Source organism: Mirounga angustirostris, unplaced genomic scaffold (assembly GCF_029215605.1).
Source record: "Mirounga angustirostris isolate CCGP_5_RB_7025 unplaced genomic scaffold, mMirAng1.0.hap1 SCAF_2, whole genome shotgun sequence".
In the NCBI taxonomy this organism is placed as follows: domain Eukaryota; kingdom Metazoa; phylum Chordata; class Mammalia; order Carnivora; family Phocidae; genus Mirounga; species Mirounga angustirostris.
The window spans coordinates 129,325,315-129,344,306 of NW_026991710.1; the positions used below are offsets into that span (position 1 = coordinate 129,325,315).

Consider the following 18,992-nt stretch of genomic DNA (forward strand, 5'->3'; position numbering starts at 1 on the left):
GATTTCTAGAAGCAGAATTAAAGAGTGTCTTCCTGTGTGCCCCAGATTGCTTTCTGGAAAGGTGGTCCTGATTCTCATTCGCACTGATGAGATGATGCTGTGGGACAACGCTGACTTCCTCTGCTCCCACCAGCACCATGCTGTGTTTCTTGCAAAGTCTTGGTCAGCATGCTGGGGAAATGACTGTGTTTTGGTTTTCTTTTCAGTTTGCATCTCTTACCAGGGAGAAATGAGCACTTTCCTTCATTTCCTTTTTTGTAAAATTCTGAAAAACAAGTAAAAAATCATCCATCCGAAATCCTACCCCTGAAATCCCTCCCTCCCTCTCTTCCTTCTTTCTTCCTTTTCTTTCTTTCTTTTTTTATAAATTTGGAAGTGAATGTCTCACCCAGTTCTGCTTGCACTGCTCAGAGGCAGACTCTTTTAAGGGCAGTGCCTCCCCAGGCCTCCCCCTCCCCAGGCCTCCCCCTCCCCAGCCCCTCTCGTCATGTCTGCAGGCGCAAACATGCAGTATAAACACACTCGTGTTTTTTAAAACCAGCATGGAAAGAGGAGATACAAGCTGGTCTATAATTTCCCTTTCCTAAAAACATACTTTATTATTAAATATTTTGGATAGAGTCTTCATGGTTTTTTAGCCTTTTGTATTTCTTTTGTGAATTTGCATTTCATGTGCTTTGCCCACTTTTCTATTGCCCGTGTTTTTCTTATTTTCCGTCAGAACATATGGCATGGTATTGACTCTGCCTTCAAACAGTGCGTCTGGTTTTTTTTCTTAGTCTGCCCTACTCTCTTATTTTTTATTTGCTGTTACTTCTATACAGCAGCTTAAAGATTGTTTGTGGAGTCAGTCTGATTTCTCTCCTTTGATTTCTTTGTTTGCTTTTATTAAAGTTTTAGGAAATCTTTTTATTTGCCCACCCTGTAATCAGCAAAATTGTCCCTTCTATCAGGGACTTCCAAGAACTTCACTAGTTCAAATAATTCAATCATGTGAGAATAAGACGTCTTCTATAAAGTACTTGCTATGTGTCAGGTTATTTGCTCCTCACAACAGCCTGCTGGAAGACGCAGGAAATTGAGGCAGAGAGAAGCTGAGTAACTTGCTCAAGATCGCACAGCCAGTAAAAAGCCTGGATTGAGCTTCAGTTCAGGCTGTTTGGCCTCAGAGCTATGTTCTGACTTGCAACTCTACCTGGACTCTTCTCTTGGTTGGGCCCGCCTCCCTCTCTGTGTGACACCCTCCCCACCAAAAAGGAAAGAGCCAACTTCTCCCTTTATTCTCCCTCTCATTTCTTGACAGGTCTGTTGATTTGGGTCTCTGGTGTCCTCACCCTGCCTCCCTCCCCCCCACCATCTGCTACGTCCAGGGCTGGCCTGTTCTCCCCAAGACTGGGGCCCTTCCTCCTCAGTGCTGTTCTTCCCAACCCCCTCTCCCTGCCACACACGGGTGTGCACCCACACACAAAGGCCATTCATTAGTTTTGCACTCCTCCATATGTCCTCTATCTCTTCCCTCTTTTGTCCACACCCTCTTTCTGTCCCCCGCTTTGTTTGCTCATGGACGCTGCTTCTCGGTCATTCCATGCACCCGAGTCTAGCGTGCCGAGTACTCTTCTGGTAATCACTCTGGCTAATTCAGAGGCAGTAGCCATGCCTCTGACCGCCCGGTCCCACGTCTCTGTAGTCCCTCTTGTTTGCACAGGATGACAGCTCTCACCAGACTGAGTGGAGAGAGGCAGCCAAGTGTCAGAGTGACTACTGACCAGTTCACTCTTTCTCTGACCCCACTTAGAGACAGATCCTTTCTTTGTATGTGACTCTGGAGGGACAGAAAGGCTCAAGGACTTGCTGTGTTGAACAGCCTTTCTTGGCCCAAGGGAAGGGGAATCCCTTTCTCCCCCAAAGCTAGAAATATACAGGGACCAGTACACGAATAAATATGGTATATAGCTAACCTTTAACTTTGGAGAATGTCTGATCATATGCTATTAATGTGTTTGTTTAGCATCAAACCTGAGCAGTTAGCATTAAGATCCTCTAAGATAGGGCTTTGTGTGTTTAACTTGTCACGTTTTTAAAATACCTTCAGAATCAGAAAAAAGTTAATACCTACTTACTGGGGGAGAAACTAAAGGAGTATTAAGAAAAAAACAAAAATCCCATTCTCCCACCACATGTACAGTTACAATTTCATTTTATTTCTAGTATTTATTGTAATAAGCCTGCTGCTTTAATAGATACATGAGGCTTTCGGTACCCCAGATATGTAACACATAGGCATTTGAATGAAACCTTTTCTTTTTCTTCTTCCAAGTCATGTGTGTCAGGCAAGTGTATGTTAGAACATCATGCATTCCTACTGATTTCAGGACCAACCTTCTCGAAAAAGAAGGTAAAATGAGCCAGTCTTTATTCTTTATGAAATGTGAATCCTAAGGGTCAGTAGGAAGAGGACTCTGGGAACTAGGGGATTTGCCTCTGGGAGGTCCCTGAAGGATGCATTTTTCAAGCCCTGGGGTCTCAATTTGTGAGCTCTGTACCACCTCCCACCTGCTGACGGTGCCTCTGCTTTAAAGGGGCAGAGTGGTGGAAGGAAAAGAGGGAGAGAATGCAAGAGGATTCCGGGCAGGAGCTACTTCAGAATGCTAATGGGCAGGGGATCCTCCTGCCCTCTGTCCAGTTAACAGACTGCTGAACATAAAAGGAAAAGGCCCAAATTAACAATTACATATATACACACACATACACACTTATCTATATGTATATATACACACATACACACTTATCTATATGTATATATACACACATGTACTATATATAATTTATAGATACATAGTATTTCATGCTAAATTAAGTTTTTCAAAACCACATTTAAAAAACATCAAGCATATTCTTATTTACAAAAGCTTAAACTTTTTGGCACACTCAGTAGAGATTGGCCGTCTCCTAAAGTTTTTCTGTAAACAAATAAAAACAAATACACAAATTATTCCTACGGTGAGTTTTTACATGATTTTTCTTCAGTAGTAATTCATGTGAATTGCACATACCAAATTAACAGGTGAACGCTGGAGAATTTATTGCTGCTGAAGTTAACAGCAAGCTGACCCTAAATTGCCAACAGATGTTTTCCCTTTATAGCCCCTTTGGAATTCTGAAGGCAACAATGTTTCTTCTTTTTGCAGAGATTGAGGGAGGTAGAGAAAGAAGGGGAATGAAAACAGACTGGAGATTGAGAAATGTATGTCTCCATTTTCACCAGTGTTGGAACATTCTGAATTTGTATGGAGTTGGTCTTCAAAAGTTAAAAAAAAAAAAAAGGTTTTAAATGTATATTTAGTCAGTTTAAGCCTTCATTTAAGGTTTCTTTTTTCTCTGTAGCAAGAAGATCCTTATAGGAAGAAGAAGCTTCAGGAGAAAAAAGAAGGAAATTTACAAAATTTAAGTTGGAATAAAAGTCGAACGTGTCGTAAAAAGAAACGGGGTGCTGCTCAGGTCTTGAGGTGTGTTAATTTTTACAATCCTTTTAAAATTTTCATCTATTTTTTACTCTGTAATTTTACACTTAGCTGTTATCATTTAGTCTTATTTTTGCGATGTCAGATACTGAGAATAGAGTATTAACGTAAAAGTACGTTATTAAAATTAATGTGTATTCTTGTTATGTTTTCATTTATATTATTAAAATACCTTAAAGTGAATAGATTTTTCGTGTTTTTACCTTAAAAAATGCTCAAAGCTATGGGAGGTTTTAAAGAAAACGCATAAGGTCTCCTCTGTGCCCGGCCTTTCATTCTGCCTGTGAAGTGCAGGAGCGTTTGTGGGGCAGGTGACGGAGGAAACAGATGGGTGCCGGCAGGCCTCCCCTCCCCAGCGTTACCCTCGCCCACGGGGTCCCGTAGTGAAAGAGAAGAGTCACCAGAAGCTAGGTTCTTACGTTTCTGGGAGTGAGGGGCCGAGGCATGTGTTTTGCTGAAAGCCCCAGAGTTGGTAAGGGGCAGAGCCAGAATTGGTATTCTCCTTTGGAAACCTTGCCTCCTTAGTCATTCAATCTCCCTAAGCTTTCATTTTCTTATTAGTAAAATGAAAGCACTGGATAGTGTTTATGTGGGAATCCCATATTTTTTTTCAACAGGTCAGTACGCACATTCTTTTTTTTTTTTAAGATTTTATTTATTTGAGAGAGAGAAAGAGCACGAATGGGGGTGGGGGTTTGGCAGAGGGAGAAGCAGACTCCCCATTGAGCAGGGAGCCCTGTGCCAGGCTTCATCCCAGGACCCTGGAATCAGGACCTGAGCCGAAGGCAGTTGCTTAACCGACTGAGCCACCCAGGCGCCCCTGTAGTGCATACATTCTGACTCCAAATCCATCTGGTGGTATAGTCTCTGAATTTTGATTTCTTGGGTTAGACTTGTAAACACCCAACATGTGCCCAAGTCGAGAGCCTCCAGTAGAGATGCTTTCTCCTGCCTTTTCCTCCCTAAGTCCATGGATGGAGCTTTTCCGGTGTCTCTTGCACTGACAGTGCTTCCTTCAAGGACCCTACTTTTATTTAGGAAACAGTTCGAGGTCCCTGACTCCTGTATGTGACTGTCCTTGAGCGCGGAATTAAAACCCAGCCCCTCCTGAGTAATCCCTCCATCCTCACCTCTCTGGCTTTTTCTTCTTTTGAGTTCTGGCATCTGGGGATTTCTTTCTTGTAGGCTCAGCTAGGTATTTGTATGTGTTTCTGTCAAATTGTCCTTTTGTGGCTCCTAATCTTCCTGTGGAAGAAGCCCCACCTTGCTGTAGTCGCGCTTGTTGTGTGAAGGGGACTCGGGCAGCACAGCTCACATGGAGGCGAGGACCATGGGGTGGGAGACGTATTTGGTGCTGCTCACGGCGTCTGTCCCTAGGTCCCTGAGGTGGCTGCGATCTGGAGCTCAGAGCTGGTGATTCAGCAGTGTTGTGTTGTATGCTCTGCTGGAGAACGGTCAGGCAGCTCCAAGGTCCCTAGCTCACACTGGGCAACAGCAAAATGCAAAGATGTTGGTAGTTTGTCGTTAATACCAAATACTAACTGTTGATTGGTAATTGTCCTTTTAATTTAGGCTAAATTATTTAAAAACTGCAATGTGGTGTCTTATAGAAAGTTACACCGTATATTCTTTTTACATGTATTTTCATAAAACAAATTGATTTAGATCACTGTAAAATACTACATTTTGGGGGTGCCGGGGTAGCTCAGTTGGTTAAGTGTCTGCCTTTGGCTCAGGTCATGATCCCGGAGTGCTGGGATCGAGTCCCATGTTGGATTCCCTGCTCAGCAGGGAGCCTGCTTCTTACTCTCCCTCTGCCCCTCCCCCTGCTTGTGTGCATGCTCTCTCTCTCCGTCAAATAAATGAATAAAGTCTTTTTAAAAAATAAAGTATTATGTTTTTCTGATAAGAACATACAGGAAAATACAAAAATCAAGTGGAATTTCACCAATTAAGTGTCATGGTATATTTCTATAAGCAGATTTCTGACATGCTAAAGAAACAAGTTGTTAACATAGAACTGTTAAGTATCTTGTAGCTAATCAGAATGTTCTGGGAACATGATGCTTAAGAAGTAGGTGGTTGTCAGATTGTCTGTTTCCTTGGCTCTTGCTTGTATCTATTATACTCTTTACCTTGAGTGGTCAGAAACTGGTGAAATCATGTGCTATGGCTCACGTTTTGTCTTCGTAACTGCCATCCTACAAACCTGCCACGAGGTACTGAAATTGGACCTTGTGAGTAGCCATCTGCACACTCCTATGGCATCCTCTACCATTTCTAAATGTTTAGCCATTTGCAAAACCATTACAGTTCTTTCCCCCAAGGAGTTCACGGTCTAGTAGAGAGATGTTTTTATTGGGCCATGAATTCCTTAGGGAAAGAACTTAATGCTTTGTAAATGCTACACCTTTCCTAACAATACATGGCACGTGGTAGTCATTCAACAAATGTTTGCTAAATGAATGGATGAGATAAGATTTAAGTTAACCCCCAGACACCAGGGAGTAGGTTCATCTACTGAGAATCATACCTTATGCTAAAGCCAAGGAAGATGGGCCAAGAGTCCTGGGTTCTGGTCATGGACTTGCCACTTCTGAGATGATAGAAGGACTCATTTAACCTTGTGGAGTTTTATTCCTCTCACTGTGAACTAGGAAGTCGATTAAATGAGCTCCAAATTGATTGTAGTTCTAAAACAGCAAATCTTTGTCTTTTTGATATCCTCTTACTCAGTCAAAACCCTAAGAACAGAGGTCTTGAGTTGTCCCAGGTTCATATTTTCACCTCTGATAAGTCTCCTAGAAAGCAAGGATGGATGGATGGATGATAACATTCAAATGTGATCTTTTTGTGGTTCTTCTAGGCCTTCTGAACAGAGTGAATTAAAACTTGTGTGCAGTGAATTTGAAAGGTCTGAGCTGAGCAGTGACATCGATGTCAGAAACTGGTGTATACAGGAAAATCCTGGGGAAATTTGTAAGACCGATGCTGGCATTGGAAGCCCCTTATCTGCTGCACAGGGAGAGGCAGGTATGTAACTACATTGAGCTGTGAATGGTGCTTCTGTCGGAAGTTTTGATTCCTCTAGGAAGTATCTAGTGTAAAGAAATGGGTCTTGACATGAACAGACACTTCTCCAAAGAAGACATACAAGTGGCCAGCAGACACATGAAAAAACGTTCAACGTCACTGGCCATCAGGAAATTCAAATCAAAACCACATTGAGATACCACCTTACACCAGTTAGAATGGCAAAAATTGATAAGGCAAGAAACAACAAAGGTTGGAGAGGTTGTGGAGAAAGGGGAACCCTCTTACGCTGTTGGTGGGAATGCAAGTTGGTACAGCCACTTTGGAAAACAGTGTGGAGGTGCCTCAAAAAATTAAAAATAGAGCTACCCTATGACCCAGCAATTGCACTCCTGGGTATTTACCCCAAAGACACAGATGTAGTGAAAAGAAGGGCCACGTGCACCCCAATGTTCATAACAGCAATGTCCACAATAGCCAAACTGTGGAAAGAGCCGAGATGCCCTTCAACAGATGAATGGATAAAGAAGATGTGGTCCATATATACAATGGAATATTACTCAGCCATCAGAAAGGATGAATACCCAACTTTTACATCAACATGGGTGGGACTGGAGGAGATTATGCTAAATGAAATAAGTCAAGCAGAGAAAGTCAATTATCATATGGTTTCACTTATTTGTGGAACATAAGGAATAGCATGGAGGACATTAGGAGAAGGAAGGGAAAAATTGCGGGGGGGAATTGGAGGGGGAGATGAACCATGAGAGACTATGGACTCCGAGAAACAAACTGAGGGTTTTAGAAGGGAAGGGCATGGGGGGATGGGTCAGCCCGGTGATGGGTATTAAGGAGGGCACGTACTGCATGGAGCACTGGGTGTTATACGAAAACAGTGAGTCATGGATCACTACATCAGAAACTAATGATGTATTGTATGGTGACTAACTGAACATAATAATAATAATAATAATAACAATTATAATAATAAATGGGTCTTGAGATTATCACTTTATAGGCAACTTAGCTTACAGCAGCCCAAATGGAAAGCTATCAGGATGAGACTGGAAACCTGAGATTCTTTTGAACCTGGGCAGGCCTCTGGTGTTCGCCCCGCTTCCTCTAAAACTTGGCCATTCTCCACTCTCCCCATGCAGAGTGCTGAAGACACAGTGGTTGCTTACTCTGGGGGAAGGCCAGGTGGGAACCGTGTTCTTCTCACACACCTGAGCCAGGTGGTTCCTGCAGACCAGGCTGCTGGCCCACCCGAGAACTGCTGGGCAGAGACTCTGGGAGTGGGAGGTAGAGGGCACCCAGAGCTGGTCCAGGGTAGGGCAGAGCATAGCAGGAGGCTCAGGGGCCGCTGAAGCTGGCTGTAGCCATAGGGGAGGGGGCGGGGGAGTGGTCATGCTCCCAGCCAGCACCTGTGTCCCCAGACACACGTCCGCGTCAGCGCGTGCAGGCTGGCAGACACGCCAGCTGACAGAGTTAGGGAGTTTCTCCCTCCGTCCTCTCACTTATTCCCTTGACACACGTGTTGCTTTTTGGTTTTATTGGAGGTTCTTTCCACCCACACATAAATAATAATTTGAAGCTCTTAGTGGAAATCTTAATAGAAGAGAGTGGGACATTACCTATAAATTTCCAGTCTGGTTGAGTAGGCTCGGAGTGTTTATTTCCAGAACCATTGTTAGATCACAGTTATCGTTGGTATGGACGGTCTGAGCCCCGGACACGTGTGAGCGTCCATCCCATAGGCAGAGCTCATCCCCCACGGTTCCTCCACGTCCCATCACTGGTGTCAGGTAACTTCATTCTTCTCCCTGGATGAGCAGAGGTAGAGCAGACCCTGAAGCTGAACGTGGCCTCCTTCCTAATTTTACCTCTCTCCTTTGATGGGACGTGGCATCCAGTTGAAAATTGTTTAACTGAAACGCGACGTCTCTCCGCCTTCCCGCAGAGGGCTGCTACCCGAAGCCCGGGAAGAAGTGCGTGGAGAAGTCCTGCTCCGATTCCAGCTCGGACTGCGGCAGCTCGTCGGGCAGTGTGCGGGCCAGCCGGGGCAGCTGGGGCAGCTGGAGCAGCAGTAGCTCCGATGGGGACAAGAAGCCTGTGGCGGGCCCTCAGCACTTCCTGCCGGCCGGTGAGTCCCGGGGGGCAGGGGGGGTGGCGGCCTGCCAACCGCCCTTGGCGAGCCCGGTACCAGGCCAGGATCTGCCTTCCAGCGCCTGGAACCCACGCAGGGCCGCAGGTTGGAGTACCGGCTTCGTTTTGGATTTCATTCACTCTCTTGTTTTCCCTCCTTCCTTTTTTTCCCCTCCCCTCCCCTCCCCACCCCATCATCATCATCATCATCATCATCATCATTTCAATGTGTATCTTTGAAACAGTTCAAAGAACTTCCACATTTATTTTATCACTTGCGCGTTTTTATTATGGTAAAATATTTGTAACAGAATTTACCGTTTTTAAGTGTAGCATTCAGTGGCATTAAGAGCACTCCTATTGCGTAACCATCCATTCCCCGAATCTTCTCATCAGCCCCAACAGACTCTGCACCTTTAAACAACGGCTCTCTGTTCCCCAGTCCCCGCTCCCCCAGCCCCTGGAAGCCTCTCTGCTACTTCCTGTCTCGATCACTTTGACTACTCTAGTGTCTAAGTAGAATCACACAGTGGTTGTCCTTTTGTGTCTGGCTTATTTCACTTAGCGTAATTTCTCCAAGGTTCTTCCAGCCTTCCTTTTTAAGGCCGAATAATATTCCATTCCATGTACATACCACATTTTGATTATCCATTCATCTGTTGATGGCCACTTGGGGTGTTTCCACATTTTGGCTCTTGTGAATAATGCTTCTGTGGACATTGCGGCCCGCTCTTATTTTTGAGAAATTTGGAGATTTGGGAAAGGTCAAAGAATTAACTTAACTTTTGTTGTATTTACCCTCGTTTTTTTTTTTTAATAATGCCTTATAGTCTGTTCCACTTTTACCTCCTCAAGAGCATCACTGTCCACTGTCGTGAACTTGGTGTGTATTCTTCTAGTCCATATTTTATTTTACCTTCATATGTCCACCAACAAAGTATCGAATATTTGTGACTTACGTAAAGGAAATTGCACTTCAGTATATCATTCTGCATATTGCTTCTTTCACTTGGTGTTTTTTTAAGCTCTGTGACCATATAAAGATGGAGTTTGTTCCTTTCCACTATTGTTTTCAACATAGTAAATTTAGTCTTTGTGTAAGGAAACGGTGGTGAGATTGAGAAGCTCGCACGTGTGAGGCCTTCGTTCCCCAGTCACACTCACACTGCTCCCACACGGCCTTGAGAGGGAGGGCCAACGTCCCCGGGCCAGGCTGAGGTGCGAGGCCCCGGGCTCAGAGAGGTTGGCGGCTTGTTCCACACCCCAGTTTGCTCACCGCCAGGGGCTCGGGCTTGAACCCTGTCTCCTCCCCCAGACAGACCGCTTCAAGCCACAGACAGCTCCCTTCAGCAGCGTCTGAGCTGTCTCTCTTCTCTGTCTCCTCCCCGCGGTGAGACCTATAAAAGAAGGTCTTATCTGAGAGACCCGGGCACGATAGCCATAAAAACCTACACAGGGCACCCACGTGTATCTTCAGGCTGTGTTTCGTTATCAGCTCCCCCACCTCCCATCGCCAGGAGCCTTTGCGACATTGTTTTCTTAATGACCCCCCATAAAATTTTAATATCACTGATATGCACTGTTTATTACTGTGTACTGTGCTTTAGGCATAAAGAGATAAGATCTTCTCAGAAACATAGCAGTCCTGCCCCCTCTGGGGGAGACTGTCTTCCCTCACGTGGAGCCGCAGGCAGGCTCAGATGAAGGCAGGCAGGTCCATGTGCGTGCTTTGATAGCGGGGATGCGTCTGGCCTGAGGAAGCTTGGCTTTCGCAGCCTACACCAAGCACAGCTCCATCCACCACCGAAGACAAAGTTTGCCTGATGATGCCAGCTCAAGATTTTTAAAAATCGGTCCTTAGTAACAAAGAATAGAAGTGCAGCTTTTGCTTAGGGAAGGCCAAGGAGCAAGATGGTAAAAATTATTGATGGTGTTGCCGTACTTAATATGTAGTTTATAGGTTGTTTGAGGGTTATGTACTATCAGGAAAATGTCCCCAGTATAATTAATGGTGTAAAAGACCATAAAGACAAAGTATATATGAAGTGTGAGCCCAATTTTATACATATGCATGAACATAAAAAGAGATAGTAAGGAAGTACACCTGATGTTGAACGGCAGCATCATCGCAGGTGACTTCTGTTTTTCTTCTCTAAACTTACATTTGTTTTCATAGGTTTCCTACAGTGGCACTTTTATAAACTGCAGGGATCTATTTATATAGCAAGATTTCTTTTATCAGAAAAATCCTTATGAGAAAGTTACGTAATATTAACAGTTTCAGCTTTTTTCCATAATTAAAACACTGTGAGTCCCAAATCCATAAATTTAAGTTAGTAAGGGGGCGCCTGGGTGGCTCAGTCGTTGGGCGGCTGCCTTCGGCTCGGGTCATGATCCCAGGGTCCTGGGATCGAGTCCCGCATCGGGCTCCCTGCTCAGCGGGAAGCCTGCTTCTCCCTCTCTCACTTCCCCTGCTTGTGTTCCTGCTCTCGCTGTCTCTGTCTCTGTCAAATAAATAAATAAAATCTAAAAAAAAAAAGAATTTAAGTAAGTTTTCATTGAAAAGATAAATATAATAGAGATTTTTAAAAAATAAAATTACTAGTGTGAAAAACAGTTAAAAGTGAGAAATGAATTGCTCATTCAGGGTTAGTGATATTAACAGTCTGCACTTTAATACATAGTGCAGTTAAATTACATTTGTAAAAGCTTGTGATAATTTTTTTGCTTCTATGCAGGAGACAATGTTTCACAAAACGACTTTTCTTCAGAAACTCCCATCTCCTTGAATCTTTCTCATAACATCTGCAATCCCACGTAAGTGTTTGACTTTCTAGCTTTTATAGTGTGTTTTATGTATTATCTTTTTCTGTCACTGTGCTGCTTGCTGCTTTGTACTTGGTTCTGCAGGTGGAAATAGGCAAGCTTTTTAAGAATGAAAGAAAGTAACATCCAATTTCGCTCATAATTCAGAAAGCAGGATCCTTCTGAGTAAACATGTTTCCTGTGGGCACATCTCTGGGAGCCCTGTTGCTGCCAGTGATAAAGCCACGTTAGAACACATCCCATTTCTGGGGCGCCTGGGTGGCTCGGTCGGTAAAGCGTCTGCCTTTGGCTCAGGTCATGATCCCAGGGTCCTGGGATCGAGCCCCCGACGGGCTCAGAGCTCAGGCTCAGCGGGGAGTCTGCTGGTCCCTCTCCCTCTGCCCCTCCCCCAGCTTGCATGCGCTCTCTCTCTCTTAAATAAATAAATCTTAAGGGGGAAAAAAAAAGAACACATCTCATTCCTGAAAGCAGAAAGAGAAACTGCAGTTATTGTAGGGATGGGTGTCATCTACTCTTTGCTAGGACTTGAAATAAAACTGAACACTGATGACGTAGGGAGTTTTGGAAGAAGCTAGCCGATCCTCCCATGGTTATGACTCCACTCTGTGATGATTGCTGCCCCATCGAACAAAATAGACAAGTGGCTTTTGTTGAGCGGGACAAGAGGAGGGGACTCAGCAAGCAGAGGGTTTTTGAGTGAGAACATGATCGCATTTCCTTAGGCGCTGGTCGCGTTGTGAGAGGACAGGAGGCGCTCGTTAACATTAGATGGATGCGCCTGTGAAGAAGGAAGTTCAGCAGGGGGCGAGGCAAGCTGTCGACTGTTTTGGGAGCGGTGGAACGTACAGTGACTAGGGATCGATACCTGCTGCCGGCTGGTGCTGGGCAGATGGGAGCCTGCAGTTGGCCTCAGTTAAACTGATTTTGTTGTGTATTAAAAACAGGCTTTGCTGGGTCTTGGAAATTGGATATCCCTTAACCCTTTTCTGGCTGTGTACCTTTGTGTCTCTAGTATTTCTGTTTCTTGGGGGAAGAATTCCTGTAAAACTCAGACTTGGTTGAACAAAGTTGGTATGTCCTTGTACAGAAGAAATCCATAGATCCTCATTTTCTCGCTTTCTCCACAGAAACATGAATAATCTCCCACAATACGCAGAACCTCCCTGTCCCAGCCTTCCTGCCGGGCCCGCAGGTGTTGAAGAAGATAAAGGTGAGGCGCAGACTCTTGCTACCGGCATCCAGGGGTCCCTCCACATGGCAGGCCAGGGAGCCGGTGAAGACGAGCAGGTGGGGGGGGGGGGGGCCCTCTGGTCTGAGCCACGTCACCGCGCTTCCGTGCACTCTGGAAGGCACCTGCTCTCTGGATCGGCGTCATCAGGGGCCTCTGACTCGGGCTGCCCCTGCCTTGTAGCCGAGGTGCTCGTGTCTCCTGTTGTCCTGTAGCACCTGCTTCCCACGTGGCTGCAGTCGGGGGTTGTGGCAGGATGAGCCCAATGTTCACTCTCCGTGGCATCACTGAGCTCTCATACACGGACTTGCTTTTGCTTATATAAATTCTCCTAGATTTGAAAACTGCCCTACGCCTTGGAGCCGACTTTGAAAGCATGGGCTTCTGCACTGTCCTTTGGATACATTTTGGACTTGCTATTGTTGAATTGTCAGTGGAACAGTGGCGTTCTCCTTAGACCCCATCTTTCTGCTTTGTATCCTGAAAGTATATCCCGAAAAGGGTCAGGGAAGACAGAGATGATCAGCACGTGTGGGTGACTTGCAGGGAGTGTTTTCTAGAAGGAAAGAAGAGAAGATGCAGGAAGGGTGGGATGAGGGCCAAGGAGGGAAGAGGGTAGACTGAGAGGACTTGTTCTCTTCCTTAGGTCTTTACCCACCTGGAGACCTGTGGCCCACACAGCCCGTGTGTGTGACAAGCAGCTTCAACTGCGCTGTGGAGAACACCATGCCTGGCGTGATGCAGGGCCCGGCCCCCGTGCATAATAGGTACAGAATCTCTTCTCTGGTCATTGCCTCGCTTAGCCTAAGGGGACTGGAGTTCAGTCTGTTAGGCAGGCCTTGCAAAATTGGGGGCCAGGCTTCCTTCCCCCGTGCACCTTAGCTGGGTGTTTCCATCTGCCTCTTGAAGTTGTGTTGTGATGTCTTAGAAAACAACAAAGCCTGGGTGAGAGAAACATGAAATAAGAGCAACATAGCTGCTGACCACATCATTACTTTCCTCCCTAAGTTGAAAAGATGGTCTGTTAATAGAGGCCCGTTTGGAAAAACAATCACTCACAACTCCTACCACCTGACAGAGCAGAGATTTCCATTTTTCCGTGGCATTCATCATGAACACATTGAAAATGTTAAGAAAGATCAGATAGTTTGAGTATTGAAAGACCATTACACGGGAGCAGTTTCTTTAATTTGTTATTGGATGTCAAGGACGTTCAGTGGTGAGAACGTGAGAAAATGGTGGCATCTGTGTTTAATCATGGAATCTATTTGAGGTTTTCTTTTTTGGTTCAGTTTATTACAGTGGTATTGACTTTCTTCTCTCTATCATGAGACTCCAGTTTGTAATCGTGATCATAAGTATCTGTCGCGAATCAGTCGTGCTGGTTTTGGCTCCCCTGAGATGAATGCCGACCCTGCCCTGGGTGAGGGGGACGCTTTAGAGCCGCACCTGCTGAGGCTGAGAGCCTCGGGGTAGCGCAGTCACTCTCCCAGAGCGCTCCGGAAGCCAGGGCCTTGGATTCTGCCTCCAGTTGGACTTAGCCCACCTGGTGATCAGGCGAGTGCGCTCCCCACCGGAGCCATCCATCCTGCAAGGCCGTGTCATTGGCGGGGAGCGTTCAGTCAGGAAGTCTTTGATCCCGGGACTTGAGAAAGTACATCTTTTCTCTTCCCAAACTGAGGGATGAGCAGTGACTAGGATGCTGGGCCATGAAATCGTTCTCCTCTTTCTTCACTCGGTCTTTTGACGTCCTGCTTCTGAAACGAGACCTCTTGTGTTTTGTAGCAGTTTCATTGACTGGAGCGCAGCCTGTGAAGGCCAGTTCCCCAGCGTGTACTGTCCATTGGAACTGAACGATTATAATGCCTTTCCGGAAGGTAAAAGCTGCTCGAACAATCCGATGCCATTCTTTTACTTTCAGAAAAGTCGAAGCAGAAAGTGGATGGACCTGAGGCACTAACTGCAGAAGAATGTACCTTTTTTTTTTAATTTTTATTTTATTTTGTTATGTCACCATACAATACATCATTAGTTTTTGATGTAGTGATCCATGATTCACTGTTTTCGTATAACACCCAGTGCTCCATGCAGAACGTGCCCTCTTTAATACCCATCACCAGGCTAACCCATCCTCCCACCCCCCTCCCCTCTAGAACCCTCAGTTTGTTCCTCGGAGTCCATAGTCTCTCACGGTTCATCTCTCCCTCCAATTTCCCCCCCTTCATTTTTCCCTTCCTTCTCCTAATGTCCTCCATGCTATTCCTTATGTTCCACAAATAATTGAAACCATATGATATCTCTGCTTGACTTATTTCACTTAGCCTAATCTCCTCCAGAATGTACCTTTTTAAAAGCAACTTCGATACAATTGACCCAGAACATTGTATTAGTTTCAGGTGTATGACGTAATGATTGGCTATTGGTATGTACTGGGAAGTGATGGCTACAGTAAGTCTAGTCACCACCCATCCCTGTACATGATTACAAATGTTCTCTCTGTGAGGAAAGCTTTTTTTTTTTTTTAAAGATTTATTTGAGAACGAGAGCACAAGCAGGGGGGAGCGGCAGAGGCAGAGGGAGAAGCAGGCTTCCCGCCGAGCAGGAAGCCCAATGCGGGGCTTGATCCCAGGACCCTGAGATCATGACCTGAGCTGAAGGCAGACGCTTAACGACTGAGCCACCCAGGTGCCCCTGTGAGGAAAATTTTTAAGATCTCTCTTAGCACCTTATAAATACACGATAGGATATTTGTTAACTCTGCTCACCATGACCGTACACTCTATCTCCAGGATGGATTCATCTTATCATGGGGAGTTTGTACCGCTTGAGCGCCTTCATCCATTTTACATACACCCCACTCGCCTCCACCCCCTCCACTCCCCGGCTCTGACAATCACCAGTCTGTTCTGTGTATTCATGAGCTTGGACTTTTGTTGTTATTTGTCTGTTTATTAGGAATGTGCCTTTTAAATCAAAACAGATGAACATAGGGGAAGGGAAGGAAAAATAAGACAAAATCAGAGAGGGAGACAAACCATGAGAGACTCTTAACTCTAGGAAAAAAACTGAGGGTTGCTGGAGGGGAGGGGGTTGGGGTAATTGGGTGATGGGCGTTAAGGAGAGCATGTGATATGTTGAACACTGGGTGTTCTGTGCAACTGGTGAATCACTAAATTCTATCCCTGAAGCTAATAATACACTATATGTTAATTTTTTTAAAAAAAGAATGCACCTTTAACAGTGAGAACCTTTGAGAATGACCTTACAGGAAGCTGCCGAGTGGCTTCATGTGCGTTCAGTTGTGCGGGCCTGCCATGTATAATTTTAGATGGTCTCAAACAGCCCTCTCAACCTGGCTGTCTGGGGGCTTCTACAAATAACCCTGATCTATTTAGTCCCTCAGATTTGGTAGACCTGGGTCATTTGGATTTCTGTGGACTTAAGATTGTAGATTATCCATTGGGAGGCTGAGGCTTTAGGTGTTTGCTGTACTTTTTAGGCAGACAAGTCCCGAGGGAAATGAAAACAAGTACGGGCTTGTTCCTCAGCAGGGCCTAACTCTTCCTCCCCTGGGTGGTGGAGCAGAAGGACGGAACGGAGAGCCAGGAGGGGAAGCTGTGGGAAGTTGCAGATGCTTGGGCTCAAGCATCAGTAATAATAAACACTAAGAGCTATGAGATTTCCCTGATAAGCTGCAAAATGTCCCTATTACACATTACAGCCTGATCACGATTTCTCATAGTGGGGCTACCTTTTCAGGGAAGCTCTAAGCCGTGTAAGTAGATGGACTTCACCGGATTTTGATACCTGCCTTGCGCCATGCTAGCCACAGGGGGGTGCTGGGGTGACTTTCTTCCCGGGCTTGGGAGGCTTGTGTGTGTTACTGCAGCACCCCGTTATCCGGGTTGTGCTTTCTGTGGCTTCAGTTACCCGCGGTCAGCTGCCTTCCAGAAGCAGATGAGCCTCCTCCTGACGTGCTGTCAGAAGGTCGATAGTAGCCTAATGCTGTGTCACAGTGTCTGTCATTCACCTCACCTCCTCTCCTCACGTAGGCACTGCATTACCTCACAGCCTCACAAGAAGGGTGAGTGCGGTACAACAAGGTATTTTGAGAGGGAAAGAGAAAAGAGGGCCCAATCACATAACTTTTATCAGAGTATGTTGTTAAAATTTTTTGATTTTATTAGTTAATCTCTTGCTGGGCCTGATTTATAAATTACACTTTACCCCGGGTATTTATGTGTAGGAAGAAAACAACGTACACAGGGCTCGGGAGTATCCGTGGCTTCAGACATCCACTGGGGGTCCTGGAACATATCTCTTGTGGGTAAGGCAGGGACAACTGTACCTTCCTGCTTAGCTAAGAAGTGCTGGTTTCATGGTGTATGTGCAGGAGGCTGAGGTTGGCACGACAGGTAATAAAAGCACATGTTAAGGACTGGTAAGAATCAACACGATTCCAGGCTGCAGGAGTGTTTATTAAAAAGCCTCCCATCAAATTGTCAAATACAGAACATCAAGCCCAGAGGAAGACCTTCCTGAGGGCTTCCTGAGGGCTTCCCAGGTAGCATATCTGATAGGTTTAACCTTGAGAATGACAGTGTAATGGCCCGCCTGGTCCCCATGGGGTGAGTATCTACACCTGTCTTTACCTCGGCAGTATGGTAAGGCCTTGAAAGCTTTTGGCCTGAGAGTGGGAATTCAGATCTCGCCGTAAAAATGTTTACCTATGTTGTTGTCTTCCACTCTTTGTAGAAAACATGAATTACCCCAATGGCTTCCCTTGTCCTGCCGAAATTCAGACAGACTTTATGGATCACAACTCTCCATCTACCTGGAGCCCCCCGCCCAACATGCCGACTGCCTGGGGACATGCAGGTCTTCTCAATTCTCCGGTCAGTGTCATGACCCCAGGGCAGCTCCGAGTTCTTTCTGGTGCTTCTTTAATCCTCGTCTCACTTCACTTCAGAGTCAGGTTCAGATCGGCCAAAGCCTGGCTTGTTTCCTTAAGATCACAGAAGCTAGGCTAGCCTCCCTCTGAAGGAGCCTAGTGCGTAGTCAGACAGGTGGGGGCTTGCGGACACGGGCGGTTTAGCCGCCCTGAATGAGAAAGGCGTCCCAGAGGACACGGAGGAGCGATGCTGTGTCCATAAAATTGAGTTTGGGCCAGGAAGCCTCCTGTGACACAGCTGTGTTTCTAAACGCGGTCCTGCTGACCTTTTCATCTGTGCTCAGAGAGGAACGAATCCAAATGACCGAAAGGTTGGTCAGTGGTCCGTGAGTGGGTCCTGAGGGCTTCCTGCCTGTCAGCGCCCTTCTGAGCCTAAAAGCCCCATGCCTCCTCCCTCTCCCATCCACTCAAGACACTTTTTATGGATCGAGCGCATTTGACCTAGGGGTCCTTCCTTGGGTTGAAAATAAGTTTACCCAGTGAGATGAGGATTTCACAACCCTCTGTTGGAGAAAAATGGCGTTGAGGCAACCCAGAGGGTTGAGAATAGTTTAATGACTTCCCAGGGACTCGGATGGGTATCACTGAGGTGTCCACTGGTATGCATTCAACCTTGATGTTGCCTTTCTAAAAAATTTCTTTTTGTCCCCTCCTCATGTACACCTCAGCCCTACCTCACAAGCACCCGAAGCTTGTCTCCAATGTCTGGACTTTTTGGTTCCATCTGGGCCCCGCAAAGTGATGTATACGAAAGTTGCTGCCCCATCAGTCCCACCACGGAACATTCGACTCACATGGAAAACCAGGCTGTCATGTGCAAGGAATACTACCCAGGGTTTAACCCGTTTCGTGCCTATATGAACCTGGACATATGGACTACCACAGCAAATAGGAATGCAAGCTTCCCACTGTCTAGAGACTCAAGCTACTGTGGGAATGTGTGAAAAGAATTTGATTTTTAAACAATGTGAATAAAGAGGCTTGTGTTTTGATTACTAGCGTAAACTGGTTGTTGAGATAGATTATGACATTGGTGGATATTTTGGCACTTTTATATGAAAATAAATTTTTTTAATGAAGTCTGGGTGCTCTATTTTTTTTTTAACCCATTACAAATCACTGGTAGAAACTTAAGCATCCATATGTCATAACTTCTTCATAATTGAAGAAGTGTGTCAGACATGCCAAATGTTTTAAATTGGAACACGGGGGACTTCTAAGAAGGTTAAGAGTTGAGAAAGGAGGGGCTGCTGTGGTTGTCCCCTCCTTGGGCATCAGAATCCTCCCC

General features: G+C 45.7%; 1 protein-coding gene across 3 annotated transcripts in view; it reads left to right on the forward strand.

Annotated features, from left to right (window-relative positions):
- The window catches only part of TMEM131L (transmembrane 131 like), a 161,307-nt gene extending 142,524 nt beyond the window's left edge, over positions 1-18,783 (forward strand). For all 3 annotated transcript variants that reach the window (XM_045880270.3, XM_064585192.1, XM_064585191.1), the window contains 9 exons: positions 3,385-3,506; positions 6,388-6,554; positions 8,515-8,697; positions 11,438-11,516; positions 12,653-12,735; positions 13,400-13,520; positions 14,539-14,630; positions 17,509-17,648; positions 18,373-18,783. In XM_045880270.3, coding sequence (XP_045736226.1) covers positions 3,385-3,506; positions 6,388-6,554; positions 8,515-8,697; positions 11,438-11,516; positions 12,653-12,735; positions 13,400-13,520; positions 14,539-14,630; positions 17,509-17,648; positions 18,373-18,648 — 1,263 coding nt within the window. In that variant the 3' untranslated portion in view covers positions 18,649-18,783. The remainder of the gene's footprint in view (positions 1-3,384; positions 3,507-6,387; positions 6,555-8,514; positions 8,698-11,437; positions 11,517-12,652; positions 12,736-13,399; positions 13,521-14,538; positions 14,631-17,508; positions 17,649-18,372) is intronic.
- The last annotated feature ends 209 nt before the right edge of the window (positions 18,784-18,992 follow it).